The sequence below is a fragment of the Schistocerca piceifrons genome, chromosome 4, assembly GCF_021461385.2.
Source record: "Schistocerca piceifrons isolate TAMUIC-IGC-003096 chromosome 4, iqSchPice1.1, whole genome shotgun sequence".
Taxonomy (NCBI): domain Eukaryota; kingdom Metazoa; phylum Arthropoda; class Insecta; order Orthoptera; family Acrididae; genus Schistocerca; species Schistocerca piceifrons.
In genome coordinates this window covers 414,389,858-414,413,985 of record NC_060141.1, presented here as the reverse complement: position 1 = coordinate 414,413,985, position 24,128 = coordinate 414,389,858, and the positions used below count along the sequence as shown (strand labels likewise).

The window sequence follows — 24,128 nt, the reverse complement described above, 5'->3', positions numbered from 1 at the left end:
TTGCATGTACCTTTATCATGGCCAATGTTATGGACCCAATCCTCTTTACTGATTTCACCACTTTCATGACCTTCTCCTCAACCTGGAAAACTGCTATGTAATTGATGGTACTGTCCACCACTCCATTGCCTGTGATCACTGCACCACTCCCCATTTCGCCATTAAGCAGCTTTCCCTCCTCACCTTCCCTTCCAGCACTCCCCCCGCCCACCCCCTTCTGAGAGGTATGCCATGATACTCTGCCTCTACATTATGATGGCTCTGGGCACCCCACTTCTCTCCTGCCCCTTCCCCCTCCCACCAGTTAAGCAATGGGTCACACAGACCAAAAGCAAGGTTGCCATTGCCAGCAGGGTGTTACACCCCTCAAAGAACCCATGGGCCTCTGCCTTGCACCTCATTCCCAAAAAGGATGGGACTTTGCGTCCATGTGGCGACTTTTGTGCCCTTGTGGCAGGACAGTTCCTGACTGTTATATGCAGTTTCACTATTGTGCAACTACAGTGACAACCTGTCAGCTGTTACTGCATTCAGCGAATCAGACTGGGCTAAAACATTCACGCAAATTCCAGTTGCCCCAGAGGACATGGAAAAGACAGTGGTAATCATGCCTTTTGGTCTATTCAAAAGTGTTTTTATGCCTTTTGGACTCTGCAACACTGCCAAGACCTTGCAGCGTTTGCTCGAGAAAATACTGTGTGACACCTCTGGTTGCTTTATGTACTTGGATAATGTCCTCATCTCCATGTGCAACCTAGCAGAGCACTGCTGCCACCACCAGGAGGTTTTTCCTGCTTCCAAAGGGTGGGAGTGATTATTAAACTTGAAAAGCCCATTTTTGATGTTCCAAAGATTTACACTCCTGGAAATGGAAAAAGGAACACATTGACACCGGTGTGTCAGACCCACCATACTTGCTCCGGACACTGCGAGAGGGCTGTACAAGCAATGATCACACGCACGGCCCAGCGGACACACCAGGAACCGCGGTGTTGGCCGTCGAATGGCGCTAGCTGCGCAGCATTTGTGCACCGCCGCCGTCAGTGTCAGCCAGTTTGCCGTGGCATACGGAGCTCCATGGCAGTCTTTAACACTGGTAGCATGCCGCGACAGTGTGGACGTGAACCGTATGTGCAGTTGACGGACTTTGAGCGAGGGCGTATAGTGGGCATGCGGGAGGCCGGGTGGACGTACCGCCGAATTGCTCAACACGTGGGGCGTGAGGTCTCCACAGTACATCGATGTTGTCGCCAGTGGTCGGCGGAAGGTGCACGTGCCCGTCGACCTGGGACCGGACCGCAGCGACGCACGGATGCATGCCAAGACCGTAGGATCCTACGCAGTGCCGTAGGGGACCGCACCGCCACTTCCCAGCAAATTAGGGACACTGTTGCTCCTGGGGTATCGGCGAGGACCATTCGCAACCATCTCCATGAAGCTGGGCTACGGTCCCGCACACCGTTAGGCCGTCTTCCGCTCACGCCCCAACATCGTGCAGCCCGCCTCCAGTGGTGTCGCGACAGGCGTGAATGGAGGGACGAATGGAGACGTGTCATCTTCAGCGATGAGAGTCGCTTCTGCCTTGGTGCCAATGATGGTCGTATGCATGTTTGGCGCCGTGCAGGTGAGCGCCACAATCAGGACTGCATACGACCGAGGCACACAGGGCCAACACCCGGCATCAAGGTGTGGGGAGCGATCCCCTACACTGGCCGTACACCACTGGTGATCGTCGAGGGGACACTGAATAGTGCACGGTACATCCAAACCGTCATCGAATCCATCGTTCTACCATTCCTAGACCGGCCAGGGAACTTGCTGTTCCAACAGGACAATGCACGTCCGCATGTATCCCGTGCCACCCAACGTGCTCTAGAAGGTGTAAGTCAACTACCCTGGCCAGCAAGATCTCCGGATCTGTCCCCCATTGAGCATGTTTGGGACTGGATGAAGCGTCGTCTCACGCGGTCTGCACGTCCAGCACGAACGCTGGTCCAACTGAGGCGCCAGGTGGAAATGGCATGGCAAGCCGTTCCACAGGACTACATCCAGCATCTCTACGATCGTCTCCATGGGAGAATAGCAGCCTGCATTGCTGCGAAAGGTGGATATACACTGTACTAGTGCCGACATTGTGCATGCTCTGTTGCCTGTGTCTATGTGCCTGTGGTTCTGTCAGTGTGATCATGTGATGTATCTGACCCCAGGAATGTGTCAATAAAGTTTCCCCTTCCTGGGACAATGAATTCACGGTGTTCTTATTTCAATTTCCAGGAGTGTATTTCCTGGGGCGTAGAACATCTCCTGCCAATTCCTGCCAACTGTGTGAGAAAATCCATGCCATTGCCGAATTCCCACACCCCAAAACATTTAAAGAACTCCAAAGATTCCTCAGAGCAGCAAATTTTTAATGATGTGACCTGGGAAATGCAGCTGGCATACAACCATCATTCGCTGCTGCCTACCAGGAGAATCACACCAAAAGCAAGTGAAAATGACAGACAACTTCAAGTCAAAAAAATAGGGACTCTCCAAGGCTGTCCTGTCACACCCCCATCCATTCAGCCCTTCACAATCATTATGGATGGCACTCCTCTTCAGCAACATATCAAAGATTCGTGGCATCTGCTGGCATTTTTTCTGTGAACCTGTCTGAGTTGCATCAGCACTGGGCTGCATACTGTCGTAGCAGCCCCTTATTTAGAAGACCTGCACAACTGACATGCAAGATGGGTTGCTGACTGCTTTGCAGGAGTGCGGAGAGAAACATTGCCAGTGAATATAAACAATAACAGGCTTTCCAAATAGACATGTGACTGTGTTCCACCAATCAGAACTCAAACGACTCATGTAGCACTCCGCTGACCCAGCTGTATAAGCACACCCGGACAGTCAGAACGGCAGTGTTTACCTACTACTAGGAACACCTCTGGCCAGCTAATTTACTATTTTGACAGATTAATGTATTGAATTTAGAATTCATTTATGTAGATTTTTTTCTACAAATATGCCGGCCCTAGCATTGTATACACTTGCCGTAGCATTGTAGTAGCACACTGTATTTTGTAGAGTAGATTTTGGACAGTATTTTCTTCCACTGTCTTGTTTCCTTATCTGGTTTGCCACTACAAGAGTAGTGGAGTTTTCTTGTAATTCTTGCATTTAAAACTTAGTGTATTCCATGAAGGTGTTTTTATTTAATTATAATAAAGTGTGTTCAAATTGACTGTTAGTTCTTTCCTGCTGACCGCAGGACACTACACATACAATCATGAGCTGCTTGCCATGCATGAGGCAATAAACTATTTCTGCCCCTCCTCTGAAGGATGCCTCTTTATGGTTTTGACTGACTCCTGCACCCCATCACCACAGAATTCTGCCAAAAAGACAGCAGCCACATTTCTCCTCAGTAGTTCTGCCAGCAGGAATACTCTCTACAATTTATGACCAAGATACAACACATGGTAGGGGCTGACAACATTATCACCACTGTTTTAGTTGCTACCACATCATTACACCCCTCCTCAACCGCTCTGCCCTGGCAGCTGCCGAGGCAGCTGTTTCTGAATTACAATAGGCTCTGCAGCTACCCCAACACTGGCCTCAACCTTCAAACAAATAGAGTACCGTATTTACTCGAATCTAAGCCGCACTTTTTTTTCCGGTTTTTGTAATCCAAAAAACCGCTTGCAGCTTAGAATCGAGTGCAAAGTAAGCGGAAGTTCTGAAAAATGTTGGTAGGTGCCGCCACAACTAGCTTCTGCCATTGAATATATGTAGCGCTACAACAGACATGTTTTGCAGGCACAAAGATAAATACTGGCGCCAAAACCTCTTCGTCAGTAAATAAATTTAAAAAGAAAGGTGGAAAACGAGCTTTTTTCTCCGCCCCGAGTTTCGACCACTGCACTTTCATACATTATCCAACGAAGTAAATAGAAATTTCGTATTGTTCATCTTCTAGCAGCATTTCAATGTACTACGAAAATCCGACTGGCAAGACTGTTTGGGATGTTTGTGAATATGGGAAACTTTACGTCCTGAATTTTTTCCTACCTGTGAGAAGAGATGGTTGCTACTAGGAACTTTTATGAATTGTGAATCACATGCAGTATTCTTTTCACCGTAGGAATAATATGAATATAAACATTTTGCCATGTATTCTTTCGTGTTTGCTGCTGTCTCATTTAAATCCTGACTGCCTAATAAACTACGAAACTAGAGCGAGAGCACAGCAAACACGGAAGAATACACAAATCATGTCATGTTTATATTCGTACTATTCTTATGCCTAATAGTGATACAGTCAGAAATGAAGCACGGCAATTGATTAGATTTTTAAATCTAAGATGACTAATTTCTGTGCAGAATATAATGTACTAAAGAGGCGTCTGCAAACATTTTCAAACGGAGAAAAATGTTCGCTAAACTCTCGTTCAGAACATCTTCCATCATATGCAGTCTATTATTTGGTTCTTGGTGATCATTATCAAAGAAAGCAGCAGTGTAAGTAACCGCGCACAAGAGCAAGCCAAGCCGCGAGCGGCTACAGGCCGTAAACACTCATTATCAGAATGTGACAAACAATGCATGACACAGTACAGTAATGCATTTTCAGCTTAGAGTGACGTAAACACATAACGGCACTTATCAGATCAAAGAAAAATAAGCAATCAATTCAAACCAGATGAAGCACGTGAAAAAGGAAGGGTACCCGTATAAATACGGACGGAGTGCCTGACGCATAGCAATGGCTACCTGGTAAAGCTTAACTGCTAAGCTTACGACTCGAACCAAACACTGTAGCTGTATCGTCATTCATTCGACCTCAATTGTGTCTCGTATCATAATGGACCAACTTAGTTTCGATTTGGAGGTGTGGCCAAAAACTTTTATCTCCCCTTGAATTTCGAGTCTCAAATTTCAGGTGCGGCTTAGAATCGGGAAAATTTTTTTCCTTGATTTCGAGTCTCATTTTTCAGGTGCAGCTTAGATTCGAGTGCGGCTTAGATTCGAGTAAATACGGTACCTGGTGCAGTGTTGCATATTTGGTGTGACTTCCATCCAGATTCCAACCACCCAGATAGCCCTTTAGAATGCATAAGCCCCTACCTATCTCCCGATTTCAGCTGAGTGGCTTTTGAGCATCTTCACAGCCTGTCTTACCCCAGTGTTTGAGCATCCATGTCCTTGTAACATTCCATATGGCTCAGTGAACAATAGGACTGCACCATCTGGGTGTGCTCTGGTCTCCCTTGCAAGCGTTCCAAAGTAGGTCACCACATCCCCACTCCCATTGCTTCTATCCCCTCCAGTCAACCACCGTTTTTCCTATGTACATATTGACCTTGTTGGACCCCTCCAGTCATCAGACAGCCACACCTACATACTTACTGTCACTGACCTGTTCACCCAATAGCTGAAGGCTGTACCACTGCCATACGTCAAGGCGGATGGGGTGGCTGCTGCTCCCATGGACTTGGGAGTTTCAGTTTTGGGTGCCCATGCCACATAACAAAGACTGTAGATGACAGTTCATGTCAGGGCTATTTAAAACACTAGCTGCAACGTGCAGCATGCTCATACCAGTTACCACCCCACTGCTAACAGCATGGTGGAAAGATTTCACAGGACACTCAAAGCTGACTTCACAAGCCATCTCACAACCAGGTGTAGCACCCTGCCATTAATTCTCCTAGGTTGATGTGTGGTCCAGAAAGCCATTTCGGTTATGTCCACTGTTGAAGCCATCTACGGGCAACCACTCGCCATTCCAGGAAACTTCATCGAGCACCAGCTCGTGTGATCACCACCCATCTTCCAGCCTTTGTTCCAGAGCTCCACAACTGTATGGCACACCTTCACCCAGCACAACCTCTAGCAAGTGCGAGTCCTTTGCACACAGGGACCTCCAGGTGTTTGTACATGTTATGCTTTGAGTTGGCACCAACCAACTGCTGCTGTGCCCACAGAACTCTGGTCTGCACCAGGTGCTCAAGAGAGGAGAGAAGACTTTTTCTGTACACCTTCATGATAACATCATTATGGTCTCCATTGACCATCTAAAGCCAGCATAGACTCTTAACCTTCCCAGCTCACGCATGCCACATAATGTCAGGATCAAGCTGCCACTAGACGCTGTAAGCAAAACCCCAGCCACTACCACTGACCCAATAGATGAACCTGGACTCCAGTTTAGGGGTCATGCTGCCACTCTCACCAATGCCTACCTTGGTAGAGCTGCCTACGGTGCCTGCTGCAGGACCATGCTCCCACTCCCCCCACCATCTACCTTGACAGAGCCATTCACGACACCTGCTATTGGGCTGTGCTGCTACTCTCAGCACTACCTACCTTGGCTGGGCTGCCTACGATGCCTGCTGCCACCATGCTCCTGACACTAGATCTGCACACTGGTATCCTACCTGGGCAGTGAGTCACCAGTCCTACGTGCCTGGCACCAAGGAGTGGGCCACTGACACCACAATGTCAGCCACACCCATGCAGTAATGCATGACCCACACTTCCAGCAACAGGCTACAACAGTGAGGACCCGCATTACATGTACATGAAGGTGCCCACTATATTGTGGGATGCATGGTGCATCACCCCCTTTGTACGTGCTGGCTGGCTGCGACACTTAGATGCCTCCCTCCTTGATTGGTGATGTGATGGGCAGTTGCCCCCGTGCGTAGCTTGCCAGGTCATCTCCCAGAGGTCGCCTCATACAATGCCACCCACATTCACTGTTGCCACCAGCCTCTTCCCCTACCACCGAGCCATTGCCTGCCACAGAGTGACGATCAACATTAGGTGCACCCACTGCTTCTGTCAGCTTACCATCCGCTTTCTCAGATGGAGGAGGGGTGGGGAGGGGGGAGGGTGGGGGGAGGGGACTGTGTGGCAATGCAGAAGTTCATTTTCACTTCTGCCACCCATCTGCTGTAGCAGACAAGTTAGTATTACAAGCTGGTGCACACAGCATCACAGATGGTGTGTAGCAATGAACAACAATAGTGTCTCATGCACACCTCTTTGCCAAGCCTGGATTTTCCCAGAGAAGCCACTCAGCAGCAAACATTGTTCTTGACTGCACTTCCACAGAGGCACAGAGTAATACATGTGACAGATGTGGCCACATGTGTTTTGCTACTGATTATAAATTAAAGTTCATTGGGAAACACCATTGGATATTTAATGGTCAGCTGAGTGTTTAGTTATGTTCAAGCAAGAAGATGATGTAGAAGGAAAGATGATTTTGAAATGTGTAACAGCATTGTGGCATACTGCTTTGGATTTGGAGAGCTGGCAGTAGACAAAGAAAAGGCACGAAGTAATTGCAAACAGTTGTTGAGGCCTGTTAGGGACTAGATTATTTGCATGCATGGAGTATCCTCTTAACAGAGACTGCTAAACTGTTGCAATGGTATGAAATATGTGTTAATTCTTTTATTAATTGGCAAAGTGGCAAAACCCCACCACATGCATGAACTGACTGTATTAAATCTTACTCCTCACTAAACTCAATTTGCTAGTGATGACATTATGAATTTGTGTATATGTAGACATAGTGTAATCATTGAGCTGTTACAGTGAACACCATCCACCAAACACTTGTAGAATAGTTTGGGCAACCACATCAGGAGGGTTCTGCCATAGATTGTCTTAAATTGAAGGTTAAATTATCTACATCAGTAGCATTATCAAATGACATCTGTTATTACCAGACATTGTTAGGAACTGTTATCCAACACAAGTGGTCCAGATTATTATTAGCCAGTTATGTGTTTCTTAGCATTAGACATTGTTTAACAGCACTAGTTGTGGAATCAGAGCTTGCAGAATTTAAATTGGCATATCAGCGTGCCAGTGTTCATTTCCTACATGGTGCTGTCTTTCTGTTTCTTTATTGTTAGTACAGAGTGTGGATGGTCAGACATATCTGATAATTATAAACTTATTGTTTTCTCTTCTTTCATTGAATAAAAATGTTATCTGTGATTCATATTCAGTAGTCGTGCATTGTGTATGTCCTGGGCTGTTCTGTCCTGTTCATTCCCATGCCAAATTTAGATAGATTAGAGTAGTTCTTTGGAATCACAGTATGATTCCCACAATGTACTTGTAGAAACATACCATCAATAAATATGCCTGTTACTTCTTAAGTTATTACATTTTAAGTTATAATGTGTTTAACCTAGGACTTCCTGTATTTAATTTTTTTAATGAATACACCATTTTGATGGAGGCCAGCAAGTGTAGAATGTGATTTGTATTATGTTGTTAGTTGTGTTCGCCAAGTGAGGCGGCACACTGGTTAGAACACTGGACTTGCATTTGAGAGAATGATAGTTCAGATCCCTGTTTGGCCATCCAGATTTAGGTTTTCTGTGATTTCCCTAAATCACTCCAGGCAAATGCCAGGATAGTTTCTTTGAAAATGGCCAGTTGCCTTCCCTATCCTTTTGTAACCCAAGCACATGCTTCATCTCTAATGACCAAACTGTTGTGAGGTTGTGAAACTTTGATCTTCTTTCTTTCCATACTTCCTTCCTTCCTTCCTTCCTTTCTTCATTCACATTCACAGAATATGTTATTTCATATGTGTGTTCAGTAGAGTTGACAGGAAAGTTATATGTGATTAAACTGAATGTGGGTTATGGAACATACAAATTTTTATTCAGTTTAACTGTGTGGTACTAGGTCTTCAAAGAAATGTTCAGTTATATTTGTCTATTAATATTTCCCTTTACTGCATTTTCATACTTGAACGGTGTCTTGGTCTTCTACATAAAGTAATCTTAAGGTCTGATGACAATAGTTTAACATTTTAAGTATGCCCTTTTAAGTGGCAATTTTTGCTAGGTTGTCAACTATTTCATTGTATATGAGGTTAGCGTGTCTCTTGACACAAGTGAATTTTATTTTCTCTTGGGGAGATTTTTTCCATAACAGCTTTCATATTGTCCATTACCAGCAAATTAAATTTCTTGATAAGGTACTGGGTCAGTATGTATTAGAGCAAACTTCTGCAGTCTGTTATGATAAAAAGACATTGTTTGCCATTAAAATTGCAATGTCAAGAAGGATAGAAAATGACAAAATTTTACTTATTGTGTGTATCCAGTACAGTAGGGAGAATACATGATTAAACTGTAGGTAATTTGGATAGGCACAATGTGCATAATTTAGTGCACAGAGCTGCCACCTCTGACAGCAGTTATGGCTCTAGTTGGGTTGAATAGAAAGTAGAACTTGGATGACAGATATAGGAGCTTCATTTCATGCTGCTTCAACTCTATGTTAGGGTTAATCAGTTGTAGTGCCAAGTGGTGCCAGGCCAGTCTTTTGGCAACCCATGACCAGATGTTTTCAGTAGGTGAAAGTGCAACAGTTTTGATACCCTCCACATCAAGGAAGGTCAAGACAGGATGGGCAAAATGCAATATCTTGCTGAAAGATAACATCACAAAGATCTAAAACATTAGAGAACAGTCATTGCCTTAACAGGTTAAAATACATGGCTGCTGTCCAAATTATCGGTTATGTAAATCAGAAATAATTGTATTGTGCCCCATATAACATCATGCCAGTTGTTGGGCCCATATGACAATGAAGAATGCAGTATAGTAATGTACATTTTTCTCCTTGCCTCCAAACATGGATACATCCATTGTGATGCTACATACAATATCAGTGCTTGTTTGAAAAGATACTATGTTGCTACTCCTGTATGTAGTATTGTCATTCGGCATACCACTATTAGCACGTCCTTTTTTCTGCCATGTCAAGAGAAGCAACTAAATAGCCATTTGACATTGCAGAGTGGTGCTGCAGATGTCATTGCGCAGCTCATGTGGATACTTGTCTTACTGCAAATAAGCCCATTTCTTGATGCAAGGTAAGTGATGTGGCAAGACGATTCTCAAGGATGGATTGGAAAACCTGTCTGACCTCTCTGGCACTAGTGACATGGGGATGACATTGAGTATGATCCTCCTGAATTCATTATTTCCATGTTTGTATGACAGTGTGGTATCCCAGCAAACATGAAAAGGAATATTGCAGAATGGTAAATAGTAGTCTTGATAGGCTACGATCTTGCCATTGTTGAATTCTAACACATTCTGGTAGCCATTTCGCCTTCTCACATGAAGCATAACATGATATTCTCACAAACAACTAATTACTGAATGAGAAACACACTATGCAATCTTTCTTTATACATGGTGGACAGATAAATGAGGCCCTATGTTGTACTGCCCTCGGGAGAGCCTGTAACTCCTAGAGGGCGCGTCCCCAGGTGGCGGATCGGGGAACGCCTCCCAGATATGGGTGGTAGGAGGGAAATCAAATACCTCCCGCGGACCAACAGGCCGGGCAGAGCAAGTTCGTTAGCTGAAGTGAAAGCAACTGCTCTAGGGGTAGGCATCCCCGAAATCAAGACCCTGGTCCTCCAGGTTGGGGGTTGTGCTTAGGGCCAGCGACCCTATCACAGGATCCTGTAGGAGAAAATGGATTGCTACGAATCAGAATGACAAGAATGCTGGGCCACCAAACTTGATGACGAACTTGCAAAATTTAAAGGTTATGAATATGGGAACATGGAATGTATTAAGTCTCTATAGATCAGGATCACTGATAAATGTCATACAGGAACTTGAAAGGTATAAAATGGATTTAGTTGCAGTACAAGAAACCAGATGGACGGGTAATGGAAGTATAAACAAAAATAAGTATACAATAATGTATGGGGGAAATGATACACAAATACATGCACTAGGGACAGGATTTATAGTAAACAACAAATTGTTACCTTTTATTAGGAAATTTGAGGCAGTGAATGAAAGGATATCTCACATTACGATTCAATGCAAATATAAGACTTTAAATGTTATAAATTGCCATGCTCCAACAGAGGATAAAGAGGACAATATTAAAGAAGAATTTTACAACAAATTGGAACAGGTATATGATACATTCTCGAAAAATTCAATTAAAATAATTCTAGGAGATTTCAATGCCAAGTTAGGACATGAAAATCATTATAAACCTACAATTGGACCTCATAGTCTACATCAGCAGAGTAATGAAAACGGAACAAAACTTATTAGCTTTGCCACTTCCAAAAACATGTTGATCAAAAGTACATATTTTGCACATAAAGATATACATAAACAAACATGGGCTTCAAGAGATGGCATCACAAAAAATCAAATTGATCATGTATTAATCGAAAAACAACATCATAAATGCATACATGATATCAGAAGTCAAAGGGGAGCAGACTGTGATTCGGATCACTTTCTTGTAAAAGCCAAGTTCAAGATCTCACTCTCAAGACATAAATGGTCTAAATTAAATGGTGTTCCTAGGTTTAATACAATGAAACTGAAAAACCCAAACATTCTCAACCAGTACATTAGAGAATTAGAAACACACAAACCTGAAGTGGAAAGTAAAATTAACAATGATGATACTAATCAAGCCTGGAACGCTCTGAAAGAAAATATCACACGAGCAACTACCTCAGTTTTGGGACATTTTACTACAACTAAGAACCCCTGGTTTGATGCCGAGTGCTCGAACGCTATCGAAGATAGAAAATTAGCAAGGGAAAAATTCCTACAAAAACCAATAACACAAAACAAACTTATTTTTGAAGAGAAACAGAAACTTGCCAGGAAACTCATTAGGAAAAAGAAAAGGGATTTTATGAATTACAAATTAAAAAGAGCTGAGAATGACCGTACCACAGACTCCAGAGGATTTTTCAAGAGCATAAATATGTTTAAAAGTGGGAATATAAAAAATTATGGACAGTTCATAACAGACCCAGATGGCTCCTTGCTAACAGAAAGAAGTGACATTGCTAACAGATGGAAGGAATATTTTAATGAGTTACTAAATGCTCCAACTATAAGCGTCTCTCAGGAAGATGACAATGAATATCTTACTGCTGACCCATCGGACGAAGAGCCCAGCTTAGCAGAAATTAAAGAAAGCATCAAGAAGCTGAAGAGACATAAAGCTCCTGGAAGTGATGGTATAGACACAGATATATGGAAGCTCAGTAAATTTCCTTTTGTAAACTGCTTACACAAAATCATCACCAACATCTGGAAGCAGGAACAGGTCCCACATGATTGGAAAGAAGTAGTTGTGTGCCCTATATACAAGAAGGGGGACCCAACAAATTGTTCAAACTACAGAGGAATTGCGTTACTAAACACAACATATAAAATTCTGACAAATATACTGTTAGCAAGGATAAGCCCTTACGTTGAAGACTCCCTAGATGATGCCCAATGTGGATTTAGACCTAAAGATCGACTATTGACAATATATATGTCCTAAGGATGTTGGGTGAAAAGAAATATGAATTCAATCAAAATGTACATATGCTTTTCATTGATTTTAAAAAAGCTTTTGACAGTATCAACAGGGAATATTTATGGAAGTGCATGAGGCAGATTGGCATCCCTAACAAATTGATAAATTTAATAAAATCTTGCACTTTAAACTCAAAATACAAAATAAAAGTAGCTAGCAAACTTTCTGAAGACTTTGAGGTTAAAACTGGAGTCAAACAAGGGGATTCACTCTCACCAGTTCTTTTTAACATAGTAATCAATAGAATAATCCAAAAAGTAAAGCTACTACAAATTGGAGCACAACTGGAAAGCAAAATTAACATTGTAGCATACGCTGATGACATTGCATTATTATCTGACAGTGAGAATGATTTGAAGCTTCTTACAGCACAATTAATTAAAGCCACAAATGGCACAGGCCTCCAGCTGAATACAGACAAAACAATGTACTTTATCTTATCCCGCTATCCATCAAATAATAATGTACTGCAAATTAATAACACAGCTTTCACAAAGACAAATGAATTTAATTACCTTGGTACAATAGTAACCTCTGACAACTCCATAAAAATTGAAATAGAATCACGAATTCAGAAGGCTAACAAATGCTACTATAGTCTCTTGACAGTTTTCAAAAGCAAGTTAATTTCTAGGAACACCAAACTACAAGTATACAAATCATTGATTATACCAGTACTCACCTATGGATCTGAAACCTGGACTCTCACAAAAAAAGAGGAAAACAGATTAAGAGTATTTGAACGAAAAATTTTGAGAAAAATATTTGGACCCATAAGAGATAGGATCAGTGATGAATGGAGATTGCTAAATAACAATGAAATTTACAAATTATATAAAGACTCCGATATAGTGGCCAAAATTAAAGCCAAAAGACTGAAATGGATAGGGCATGTCATCAGAGCACCACCAAACAGGACCATCAAGAAAGTGACTGAAGAGATTCCCACCGGAAGACGACCTCTTGGACGCCCACGCATGAGATACTTGGACAATATTCAAGACGATCTCAGAAAACTAGGACATGACAGACAGTGGCAAATTACTTGTAAAGACAGAGCAAAGTGGTTCAACATTGTCCATTCTGCAGCAAAAAGCCTTCATGGATTGTAATGCTTAATAATAATAATAATAATATGTTGTACTGAACATGATATTTGAAGCTATTTGAGTACTTTTATTAAATCCACTGTACAGTCTTTCCTTATACATGGTGGACAGATAAAAGAGGCCCCATGTTATACTGAATGTGATATTTGAAGGTATTTGAGTACTGTTACTTTTTAATGCTAGGGTCAGAAGCAGGGTCATGTGAAGTCACGTGATGTTGAGCTGCACTTTGGTAACCAGTGCTGTATTGTTCAGAGTCAGTTTGAAGCTTGTAGTGAATACTGTTCTGTAAAATGCCTTTTTCAAGTGAACAAAGAGTGTTAATTGTTGAAATTTCTTAAAATGTTTAATGAAAGTTTCATGATGAAGTGTCCAGAGGCAACTACTCCTGAAAAAAAGAGTTATTCAGAAACTGCTCATTAAATTTAGAGCAACAGGTTCAGTCAGTAATGCCAAATATAACCGCATAGAGAAAGTTGAAAATACTGAATGTGTTCACGAGAATATGGTGAGAAGTCCATGGAAATCAACTAGACATCAGCCCTCCTACCTAAAAATTGAACAATCATCATACCAGAATATGTTGAAGGTGTTACATATGCGAGCGTACAAAGTACAAGTGATGCAAGCATCAAAACCAATGGATTGTGCACAATGACAACACTATTGCGAATGATTAATCACACATGTTGCTGATGGTTATCTGGATCCAGATCTTTACTTCACCTTAGTGCGTATGTGAACTCTCAAAACACATGTTATTGGTCAACAGGCTACCCTAGGGAATACTTTCAGGTGCCTCTGCATGATCTGAAAGTGGGCATTTGGTGTGCAGTTTCAAGTAAATAGGATGGATTGTAGGCCCCATTTTCTTTAACACAACAGTGAACTCTCATGTGTATATAAAAGAAATGTTGTAATCATTCATAGTGCAGCTAATGGAGGAAGAATAAGAGTACACATTTTTCCATCGAGATGGCACTACAGCTCATATGTCATGGTTTTAAATGTAATATCTTCAGGAAGCTTTAAGAGAAGAACATGCAGTTTCCACAGGTTTATGGCCTTCCAGATCACCTGACTGTCTACCTGTGAATTTTATTTGTGAGGTGATTTAAAGGGTAAAGTCTACAGTACCAACCTGCATACAACTGAAGAGTTGAAAGCAAACATTCACAATGTGATTATGTAAATCAGTCCAAATTAATTGGCAAAAGTTGCCAGAAATATGTTGAGATGTGCTGAGTTCTATATCAATGTTTATGATTAACATTTTCAGCATCTTTTGTGAATTATTGCTCTATTTAATGTTCCACACATTGTTTTTCATAATAATAATTTACTACTCTCTATTTTGTATTAACAATAAACAGGTGAATTCTCTGCATGTTGTTTATAAGACATAGGGCCTTTTTATTTTAGTCAACCTGTTGGAATGAAGATTGTGTTATTCCTTCCTGCTTTATGTGATTGCACTGAAATGCTAATCATCTGCGTATCCAGGCATCCAGTACACTTAATGGCCATTTGACTTCATTGCATACTGCCTTCATGGTGTTGCACTTGTAATGGCTAGTTGTGTATGGCAGCTGAAATATATCCAGTTCCTAGTGTTATATGAATGCATGGAATGATTTTCATAAGTCCTTGGTAGATTTCTGGAGGTACGTAGCACCATATGTCTTTGCATAGGTTTGTGGGCACAGAGCTGTAACCTGACAGCATTCTGCATGTGTTCCTTCAGGTTATGATTGGGCTAATTAGGTGGCCAAAACATCATCATTAGTTCACTATCACCTTCCTCAAATCACTGTAGTATGATTCTGGTCTTGTGACATGGACAGTTATCCTGCCAGAAGATGCCCTCACAATCGGGAAAGACATCAAGCATGAAGGGGTGCAAATGGTCACAATAATGGTCACATAATTTACAGCTATCATGGTGTGTGGAATTACTACCACAGGTTCCAGGTTGTGCACAGCACAATGTTGCCCCTACGTACCTGTTTCTGTAGCGCAGTACATGTTTTGAGCAGCTGCTTGCCCAGTTGATGACATCTCTGGACACAACTATCAACCAGGTGTAACAAAAATGTGATTCTTTTGACCGGGCACCATGTTTCAACTGATTCATGGTCCAATCTCAAACACTGCATGCCTACTGAAATTGTAACTGACAGTGTTGTTGAATCAACATGGGAACATAGAGGGATCATCTAATCCAGAACCCCATATTCGATAATACATGCTAAACAGTGTGCTCTAAAGCACTTGTGCCCACACCAGCCTGGTACACCATCATCAGATCTGGCACAGATCGCTATCTGTCCAGCTTTACAGAGTGGGCAAATCTCTGTCATCCATGTTCTGTGATGAGACCTGGACATTCTACACCCTGTAGCCTATTTGAGGGTCACTGCCCTTCAGCCACTTTCCATGCATGCTCATGACAGTACACATAAACAGTCTACCAGCTTCCCCATTTCTGATATCCTCCTTCCCACTGTCAAAATATCAAGCCAGTGAATTTTCTCATTTGCAGCCCATATCATTGCTAGAATGATGCTTCACTTGTGTCTGCTATAGTTATATACTTTCCTTACCATGGTACACGTTTGCAATGCCATATGATGGCATTCAGTCTTATTGTAGGCAGTGGTCATAATGTTTTGGCTCATTTTTCAGTTGTAACTGATTTGTTATCTCACTATTAAAATTGTATGGTTCCTGCTAATGGCAATATCAGTCCTAGTAATCAAGATATTTGAATAAATTGGATTAGCCATGGCCACTGGATGGACTTTTCCAAATTTCTATTGAAGGTTTCAATGTAACCAAGGACTGGCCGAGGTCTGTTTTGTGTTCTTCATTGTTCCTTTGCTGAAGCTAACTTGACCTCTTACACATATATATTGTTGCTGTCACTTTTAGTTGGCATAGAGGTTTTACTGCATTTTTTCCTTCTATATGCTTTGCTAGAATTTTCATTTGTCTGCTTTTTCAGTTCTTCACCAGGTGTTTTGTTCACCTGTCATTTGCCAGAATTGAGAACCATTTCATTCACATGTCTCATGTCTTGAGAACTTGGGATAGGTGAAAAGGACCAGTGGACCATTGTGGGACACACTTCGTCTGGCTCCTCCCCCTTGGCCAGTCCAGCATGAGTGACCCTGATGGTAGCTAAGCTACCGCCAGCATAGCCTGTCCTTACCCTGTCCTTTTCCTGCCATCTCAAATCATAATAGGAAGGACTCTCAGGCCCTAGGGGAGTAAACCCTTAAAAGAAAATTGGGCAAATCTGCAGGCTCTTAGGTGGAGCCCCACCACCAGGCTCAGGAGATGTGGGCTAATCACTGGCATTCCCAAAAACAAATGATTAAAGAGACAGCATAAAAGAACAGCCGGACGGACTCAAATATGATGACCTTTGGCACGAAAAGGACAATGAAAATAGGTTTCTGGAATATTAGAACATTTAGAGAAGCCAGAAGACAGAAACAGGTTACAAAGGAGATGACGAGTTACAAGTTGGACATTCTTTAACTTAGTGAGGTGAGATGGCTAGATTTTGGAGAAATCCAAACACAAGATGGATACACCTTTTTATACTCTGGACCCGCTGGAGAGGATGCAGAGCACAGAAATGGAGTTGGACTTTTGTTAACCAAAGGAGCAAGAAAGAGCCTTATGGAATGAAAACTGGTTTCAGAAAGACTACTGACAGCAAGTTTTAAGACAAACATTCGAAATGTCACAGGCATCCAATGCTATGCTCCTACAGAAACCTTAGATACTGAACGGAAAAGAGTTTTACTTCTCCTTAAGTGACACCATTAAAAATACTTGTAAGAGAGACATGTTGATTACTATGGGAGGCCTAAATGCAAAAGTTGGAAAGAACAATGAAGGCCTAGAATAGTAACAGGAGTCCATGGTATTGGAGAAATGAATGAAAATGGGGATATGTTTTCAAATTTCTGTGCCAGTCATGATTTGGTGATTGGAGATACATTATTTCCACACAAGAATTGCCATAAGGTTACTGATCACAGAACGGAAAACTAAATTGATCATACAGTGCTAAGCAAAAAATTTAGAAGTTCGCTGACGAATGTGAGAAATAAACGTGGGGCTGATGTCGGCAGTGATCACCACCTTATTGTTGCAAATTTTAGACTAAAATTCATGGCTACAAACAGAAAGTTTGAACAATGGAACAAAAAATATGATGTGGGAAAACTTAGAATAACAGCAACGCAAGAAGCTTTCTGTATTGAGCTAAGGAACCACTACGAGGCACTCTAAGAAGCACAGGAAAATGATGAAAATAGTGTTGATGATACATGGACTCAGATTAAGGACATCTATTGCAATGTGAGCAAACAGGTCCTTGGCTGTAAAAACCATCTGAATAAAGATTGGATGTCTGAACGTACATGGAATTTGATCAGCTGTAGGAAGAAGATTAAGGCAAAATTAAATATGAGTAAAACAAGACAGCAGAAAACTTGAATGCAAGCTGAGTATGCAGCTACTGACTCTCAAATAAAGAGGAGGGTGAGGAATGATAAGAGAAAGTAGATGGAAGAGCAGAGACAGCTGCAGCAAGGGGTGGTGCAAAAGAACTGTGCCGCATCACTAGAATGTTGTCCAAAAAAGGTTTCAACAAGAACAGATCCGTGAAAAGCACGGAGGGTTGACTGTTGATGACAGAAGAAGACCAACTTAGAAGATAGAGAGAACATTTTTTCTGAAGTCTCAAACAGAGAGCAACTTGAAAAGAGGGAGAGGCAATGCAATGGAATTTTCCAGATGCCAGTGACAGAATCAATGTAAACACACCAAGTAAGACTGAAATTAAAATAGATCTCAAACAGATAAAGAATGGGAAGGCTCCAGGAATGGATAATATTGCACCTGAGGTGCTAAAAGCAGACATTGACACCACCGTAAATCTACTCCATCCATTGTTTGAGAAGATATGGTCAGAACAGAAAATACCAAAGGATTGGAAAGAAGGGCTGATTAATAAGTTGCCAAAGAAAGAGGATACGACCAACTGTAATAACTGGCAAGGCATCATCCTCCTATCTGTACCAAGTAAAATACTCTGTAGATTGATGCTAAATCATATTAAGGACTCAGTCAAGGCATGGCTGAGAAAAAAGCAAGCTGGGTTTAGAGAGCACAGAAGTTGTGTTGATCTCATCAACACACTGTGTATAATACTTGAGCAGAGTGCAGAATGGCAGAACACACTCTATCTTACATTTATTGATTTTTTTAAAAGGCATTTGACTCTCTTAATAGGAGAGTTTTGTGGCATATCTTGGAAGACTATGGAATAACATCAAAGATAATAAATATTATTAAAGCCATGTATGATGAATATGAATGTAGGGTGCTACACAATGGGAAACTTACTGAATGCATCCAAACAAATGCTGGGGTGGGGCAGGGGTGTATTCTCTCATCTACCCTGTTCTTGTTGGTACTGGACAGCGTAATGAAAAGAGTTGTTGATGGTAGGAGAAGAGGTACTCAGTGGGGAATGCAAGACAGGCTTGAAGACCTTGACTTTGCTGACAATATCTGTCTACTCTCCCAAAGATTGCATGGCATGGAAGAAAAGTTGGAACGACTGTAAGAGCAAGCAGAAATTGCAGGACTTAAAATAAATATTCAGAAAACTAAGGAAATGAGAATGCAATCTGAAAAACAAGCAAAGCTAACAGTGTATGGAAAGGAATTGGAACAAGTAGACTCGTTTGTATATCTAGGGAGTACCATCTGTAAAGATGGAGGGGCTGAGGAGGATGTAAAGAGTGGGATACAGAAGGCAAATGGAGCCTTTGTACAACTGTACCCTATCTGGCGTAATAAGAACATCTCGGGACGAACCAAGCTGTGCTTGTTCAGTAGGAACGTAAAGTCAGTCCTCCTGTATAGTTGCAAAACATGGAAGGTAACAAACATGACTGTAAATCAGCTGCAAGTCTTCATCAACTGGTGTCTTCAGCAAATTATAAATGTGAGGTGGCCAGATGTTATATAAAATGATGAATTGTGGGAGATGACAAACCAGCGACCGACCAATCCATGAAGAAATAAAGGAAAGAAAATGGAGGTGGATTGGTCATAAAATACACAAACAAGGAGCTGTTGAAAAGGCAGCACTGGATTGGAACCCACAAGGAACACGTAGACGTGGCCGCCCAGAAAAGATATGGAAAAGAATGGTGGAAGAAGAAGCTCTGAAAGCTGGTAAAACATGGAGTGAAGTGAAATGTTTGGCTGCTAACAGAACCAGATGGAAGATCTTTACTGCTGCCCTATGATCAAACAGGAACAACAGGAACTAAGTCAGTAAGTCATCTCTTGAGAACTTAACCCATCAATAGTATTCGTTGCAATAGCTAAGAAACAGCTTAATGGTGTTCCTGATATCTAGACTCTGTTTACAGCAGACATACACTGGTTTCCTACTTTGCCACTTTCTTTACACCCATCTTCCCTGTAACTCACATCAGTCATGGAGGGAATTGAAGGAATCATACTGTCTAATAATAATAAATTTAGAGTTTGTCATCCTATTAGAATGTAATCATTGTTTGCAACAGATGTTACCAGCCTAAGACAGATATGCGGATGCTCTTCATAACATCTGTCATCCAACTTACAGTGCAACACATACCAATGGAACATAATTTTGTTGATACACTGCTAACCATTAAAACTGCAACGTCATAAAGCATAGTAAATAGCAAATTTTTACTTACTGTACATATACAGTAAGTAGAAAGTATACATGATCAAATTTATTGATTATTTGATGCTATACATTATGAAAAAACTTAGTGCATTGATCCATGAACTCTGGCAGCAATGATGGCTCTAACCTGGTTGTACATCAAGTGTAACTGAGATTGGATGACAGATATGGGTATGTCATTCCATGCTGCTTCAACTTTGGGCCAGAGTTCATCAGCTGTAGTGATTGGTGAGTGGCAGCATGCCAATCTCTTGGCAACCCATGACACAATGTTTGAAAGGGTGAAAGATCTTAAGAATGTTAAAGCCAGCTCAACACTTGAACACCCTTTGTATATCTTCAGAGACTGAGTAACACATGCAGCACTACATAAAAGTAGAATGGTAATAGAATGTAGCAACCAGGCATGGGGTGTAGCCTTGGTATACATTCCTAGGCCAGAACTCCCATTGGCTGCAATGTGGCTTACCCGCATATCTTTCTATTTTCTACCCAGTCTTTTCTCTTATCATCTTTCAGTTACATTTCTTCAGTTTTCTACATAGTTCATATCTCTTAGATTAAGTAGTTATAGGCTGTACAAACCATTAGCAGAACTGTTATTCTTCATACTATTATTGGACTACCAAACTGTTATGTTGGTGCATACGTTTGTCGTGTTTTTGTTTTACTTGTTGTTATTCCAGCTGCTATGGGTTTATTTATCCATTGTCATTTTTATTTGTAATTCACTGTTGTTATTTGAGTTTACATATTATCATTTTTATTTGTAGTTCATTGTTGTTATCTGAGTTTACATCTTGTCTTTTGTTGTTTGGAGACAGTGGAGCTGTGGACACTAGAAAATGAACTACCAACTGAAGAAATCATAAAATTTCTGACATATTCTTCTGTTTGAGTTCAATAGAGGGTTGACAGCAGGAGAAGCAGCAAATAACATTTTCACTCTGTATGGAGATAACGCCATTGGACAGAGCATAGCAAAAAAAATGGTTTTCTTGTTTTAGGGAGGACTGTTTTGACATTAGTGACTCTCCACATTCAGGAAGACCTTCCAGGTATGATGAAGAGTGTTTAAATGCATTAATTCAGCATGGCCCACATCAATGTGCTCGAGAACTGGCTAATGTGATGAACTGTGATCATTGTCTCATGATGGTGCATCATGAGACATTAGCAGGTAATGAGGAAGATTAAAGAATTGGGTGTAAGGGTGTCACATGCTATAAGCCAAAATCATAAAAATCTGCGGGTGGCCATATAGGCATCTTTGCTTGCTCATCATAAATTGGCTTGTGAACATCAACTTTTCTTATTGTGTATCATTACTGGTGATGTGAAATGGTGTCTTTATGACAGCATAAGGAAAAGAAAGGAATGGTTGAGCCCAAACAAAGCAGAAACTCCCCATACACAGACCTGTGCATGTCCACAAAAGATAATATTAAGCATTTGGTGGAACAGAGACAGTTTGACATAGTATTAATTGCTTTCCTGAGTTGTAACCATAACTGGTGACATTAATTATCGAAAACTCAGACATCTTGCAGATGCAATCCAAGAACAACAGCCATGAAGTATTTCTACTCCATGATACTGTCTGCCCACATTCTGCTAGACTGACAAAAAACACTATGCAGGATTTGAGTTGGGAAGTCATTCTGCACCCACATTATTCACCTGATCTTGTACCCTCAGATTTTCACTTTTTCCACTCTCTATTGAACAAGCTTCAAGGAACTTCCTTTCAGATGAAAATGCACTTCTAACGAGGCTCAACAGGTTCTTCACCTCAAAACCACATGATTTCTACAGTCACAGAATCGAAAAGTTATCCCACTATTTGCGGACTGTTGTAAATACTGAAGGAGACTATATTACTGATGATGAAAGTCTCCTTTATGTGTATCTGTTTTGTGTATTATACTTACGTAAAAATGCTACGAAATTATGTAGCAACCTAATACATTTTAAAAACAAATAAAATATGATTGAATGATTGATTAAATATGAATTTATTATTGCAACTATTGTTGTTAAGTGGTCAGTATGAAATATATGGTCCATCACAGTATCCACACGGTGTACTATAAAGTTCTTGCAACAAATAAATGAATTAATTCTTGATATTGGGTAGGTCAGCACAGCATGGGCAACATGCAGTCTTACACTATCTTGTTGAAAGAAAAACAACAGTGATACCTCAAAGACAGGGCACAGCCACCAGCCTTAAAATGTCAGAAATATTATGGTTCCTGTTGAAATGACTGGCTATGCAAACCAGAGCTGCACAGGTGCTGACCCCCACCCTCCCCACCCCCTCCATACTACATTACATCCAAATGATGCCCTTGGCAGAGGACAACACAGAAGTTGATTGGTCCTGATGCTGTCTGTGGCCAGAATGATGGTGCTTATCCTTATCCTTATCCTTAAACTGGAGCTAATCGTGCTGTGCACCCCATCAGGTGCTTGGCCCATACAATGATGACAAATACAATCCAGCAATTTTCTCTTTCCTCAGGACCTCAACACACTGATACATCCATCATAATGCTGTATGCACAACTGGGATACGTCTGAAAAGATGATGTGATGCCACTCCTGTGTCCAGTGTTGTTGCTGGATGCATCACTATCGTGGAATGGCTGTACTATGCTGATAGCCAAGGTAAGAATGTATCTGTCCTCTTGGGCACTAGTCATATGGGGTCACTGAGATTGTGAACAGTATTGAGTATAACCCTACTCCACTCATCAATGCCATATTTACATGACAGCCAATCAATGCCAGCACCAATGTCAGAATACTGTGATAGGCCACATTTCTTCCTTTGGCAGAACCTGGCATGTGGTGGCAGATGTTTCTCCTTCTTACACATGTTCTTCTCACAAATAATTAAAATATTCAAATGCATTTTCTGAGTGGGAAACCTGCAGCATAATTTTCCTTGTCAACCAAATGTCCATGGGATTACTCGTACATAGTTTGTGCGGAGACACTGGAATGCTAATACTTTTCTATCTAAGCATGTAGTACACTTCATGATAATTTGACATCTCTAGCATGCCACCTTCATGCTGTTGCAGTTTTAATGACCAGCTGCATATAAAATTCTGTCTCTGTGTCAAACTTAGAACTTGGAAGTGCTGACCTGGGAGTATATGAGTTGTTTGGTGCGTGGTGATGGTGGCCGCATGGAGTCCAGCTGAACCTCAGGGTCCGGGGGTGGCAGAGGTGGTGGTGGCCTGCGGACAGTTTTGAGGAAGCGTGGCCTGGTGCGCAACTGCAGTAGCTGTGGCTGCTGCAGCTCTCTGAGGCGGCGGTCTGCCTCACCTTCAGCCAGACGAGGGGCATCTGCGATGATCTGCTGCAGTAGGTGCAGATTCTTGAAGAACCATCGTGTCCGCAGCCGGTTCTCTGTTGCGTACAGCACTGACAGGATCTGCGGGTCGTAGCCCAGTGGGTACTGTTTGCCGGACATGACTGCTGCCAACAGTAGCAGCCTGAAGTGGACCTGGATAACAACAACAATGAACTAACTGCTTGCACACATCATTGACATATGGAAAGGTCACAGTTATTGTCATTAAACAGTATAATATTGACCAATGTATAATTTGTCCTTTACGATGATGGAATTACCTATGGGGAAGGTATATTTTGTTATGGAGAAGAAAAGCTATTCTTGTACTATTTTTCCTTCACCCAGCTGTATATATTTTAATTATTTATTTCAAGTTTCTGCTACCAGTCACTTTTTATTTTATGCTTAATCCAACATAATGCAATGTGTTTTGAACATGTTCTGTTCATCTTCAAGCATTTATACATACATACATACATACATATAT

At 41.5% G+C, this 24,128-nt stretch overlaps 1 protein-coding gene across 1 annotated transcript in view; it reads right to left on the bottom strand.

Moving 5' to 3' along the window:
• LOC124795041 (protein ATP6V1FNB-like) overlaps positions 1 to 23,910 on the bottom strand; it is a 43,734-nt gene extending 19,824 nt beyond the window's left edge. The window contains exon 1 of the mRNA XM_047258825.1: positions 23,429 to 23,910. Coding sequence (XP_047114781.1) covers positions 23,429 to 23,758 — 330 coding nt within the window. The 5' untranslated portion in view covers positions 23,759 to 23,910. The remainder of the gene's footprint in view (positions 1 to 23,428) is intronic.
• Positions 23,911 to 24,128: the final 218 nt, after the last annotated feature.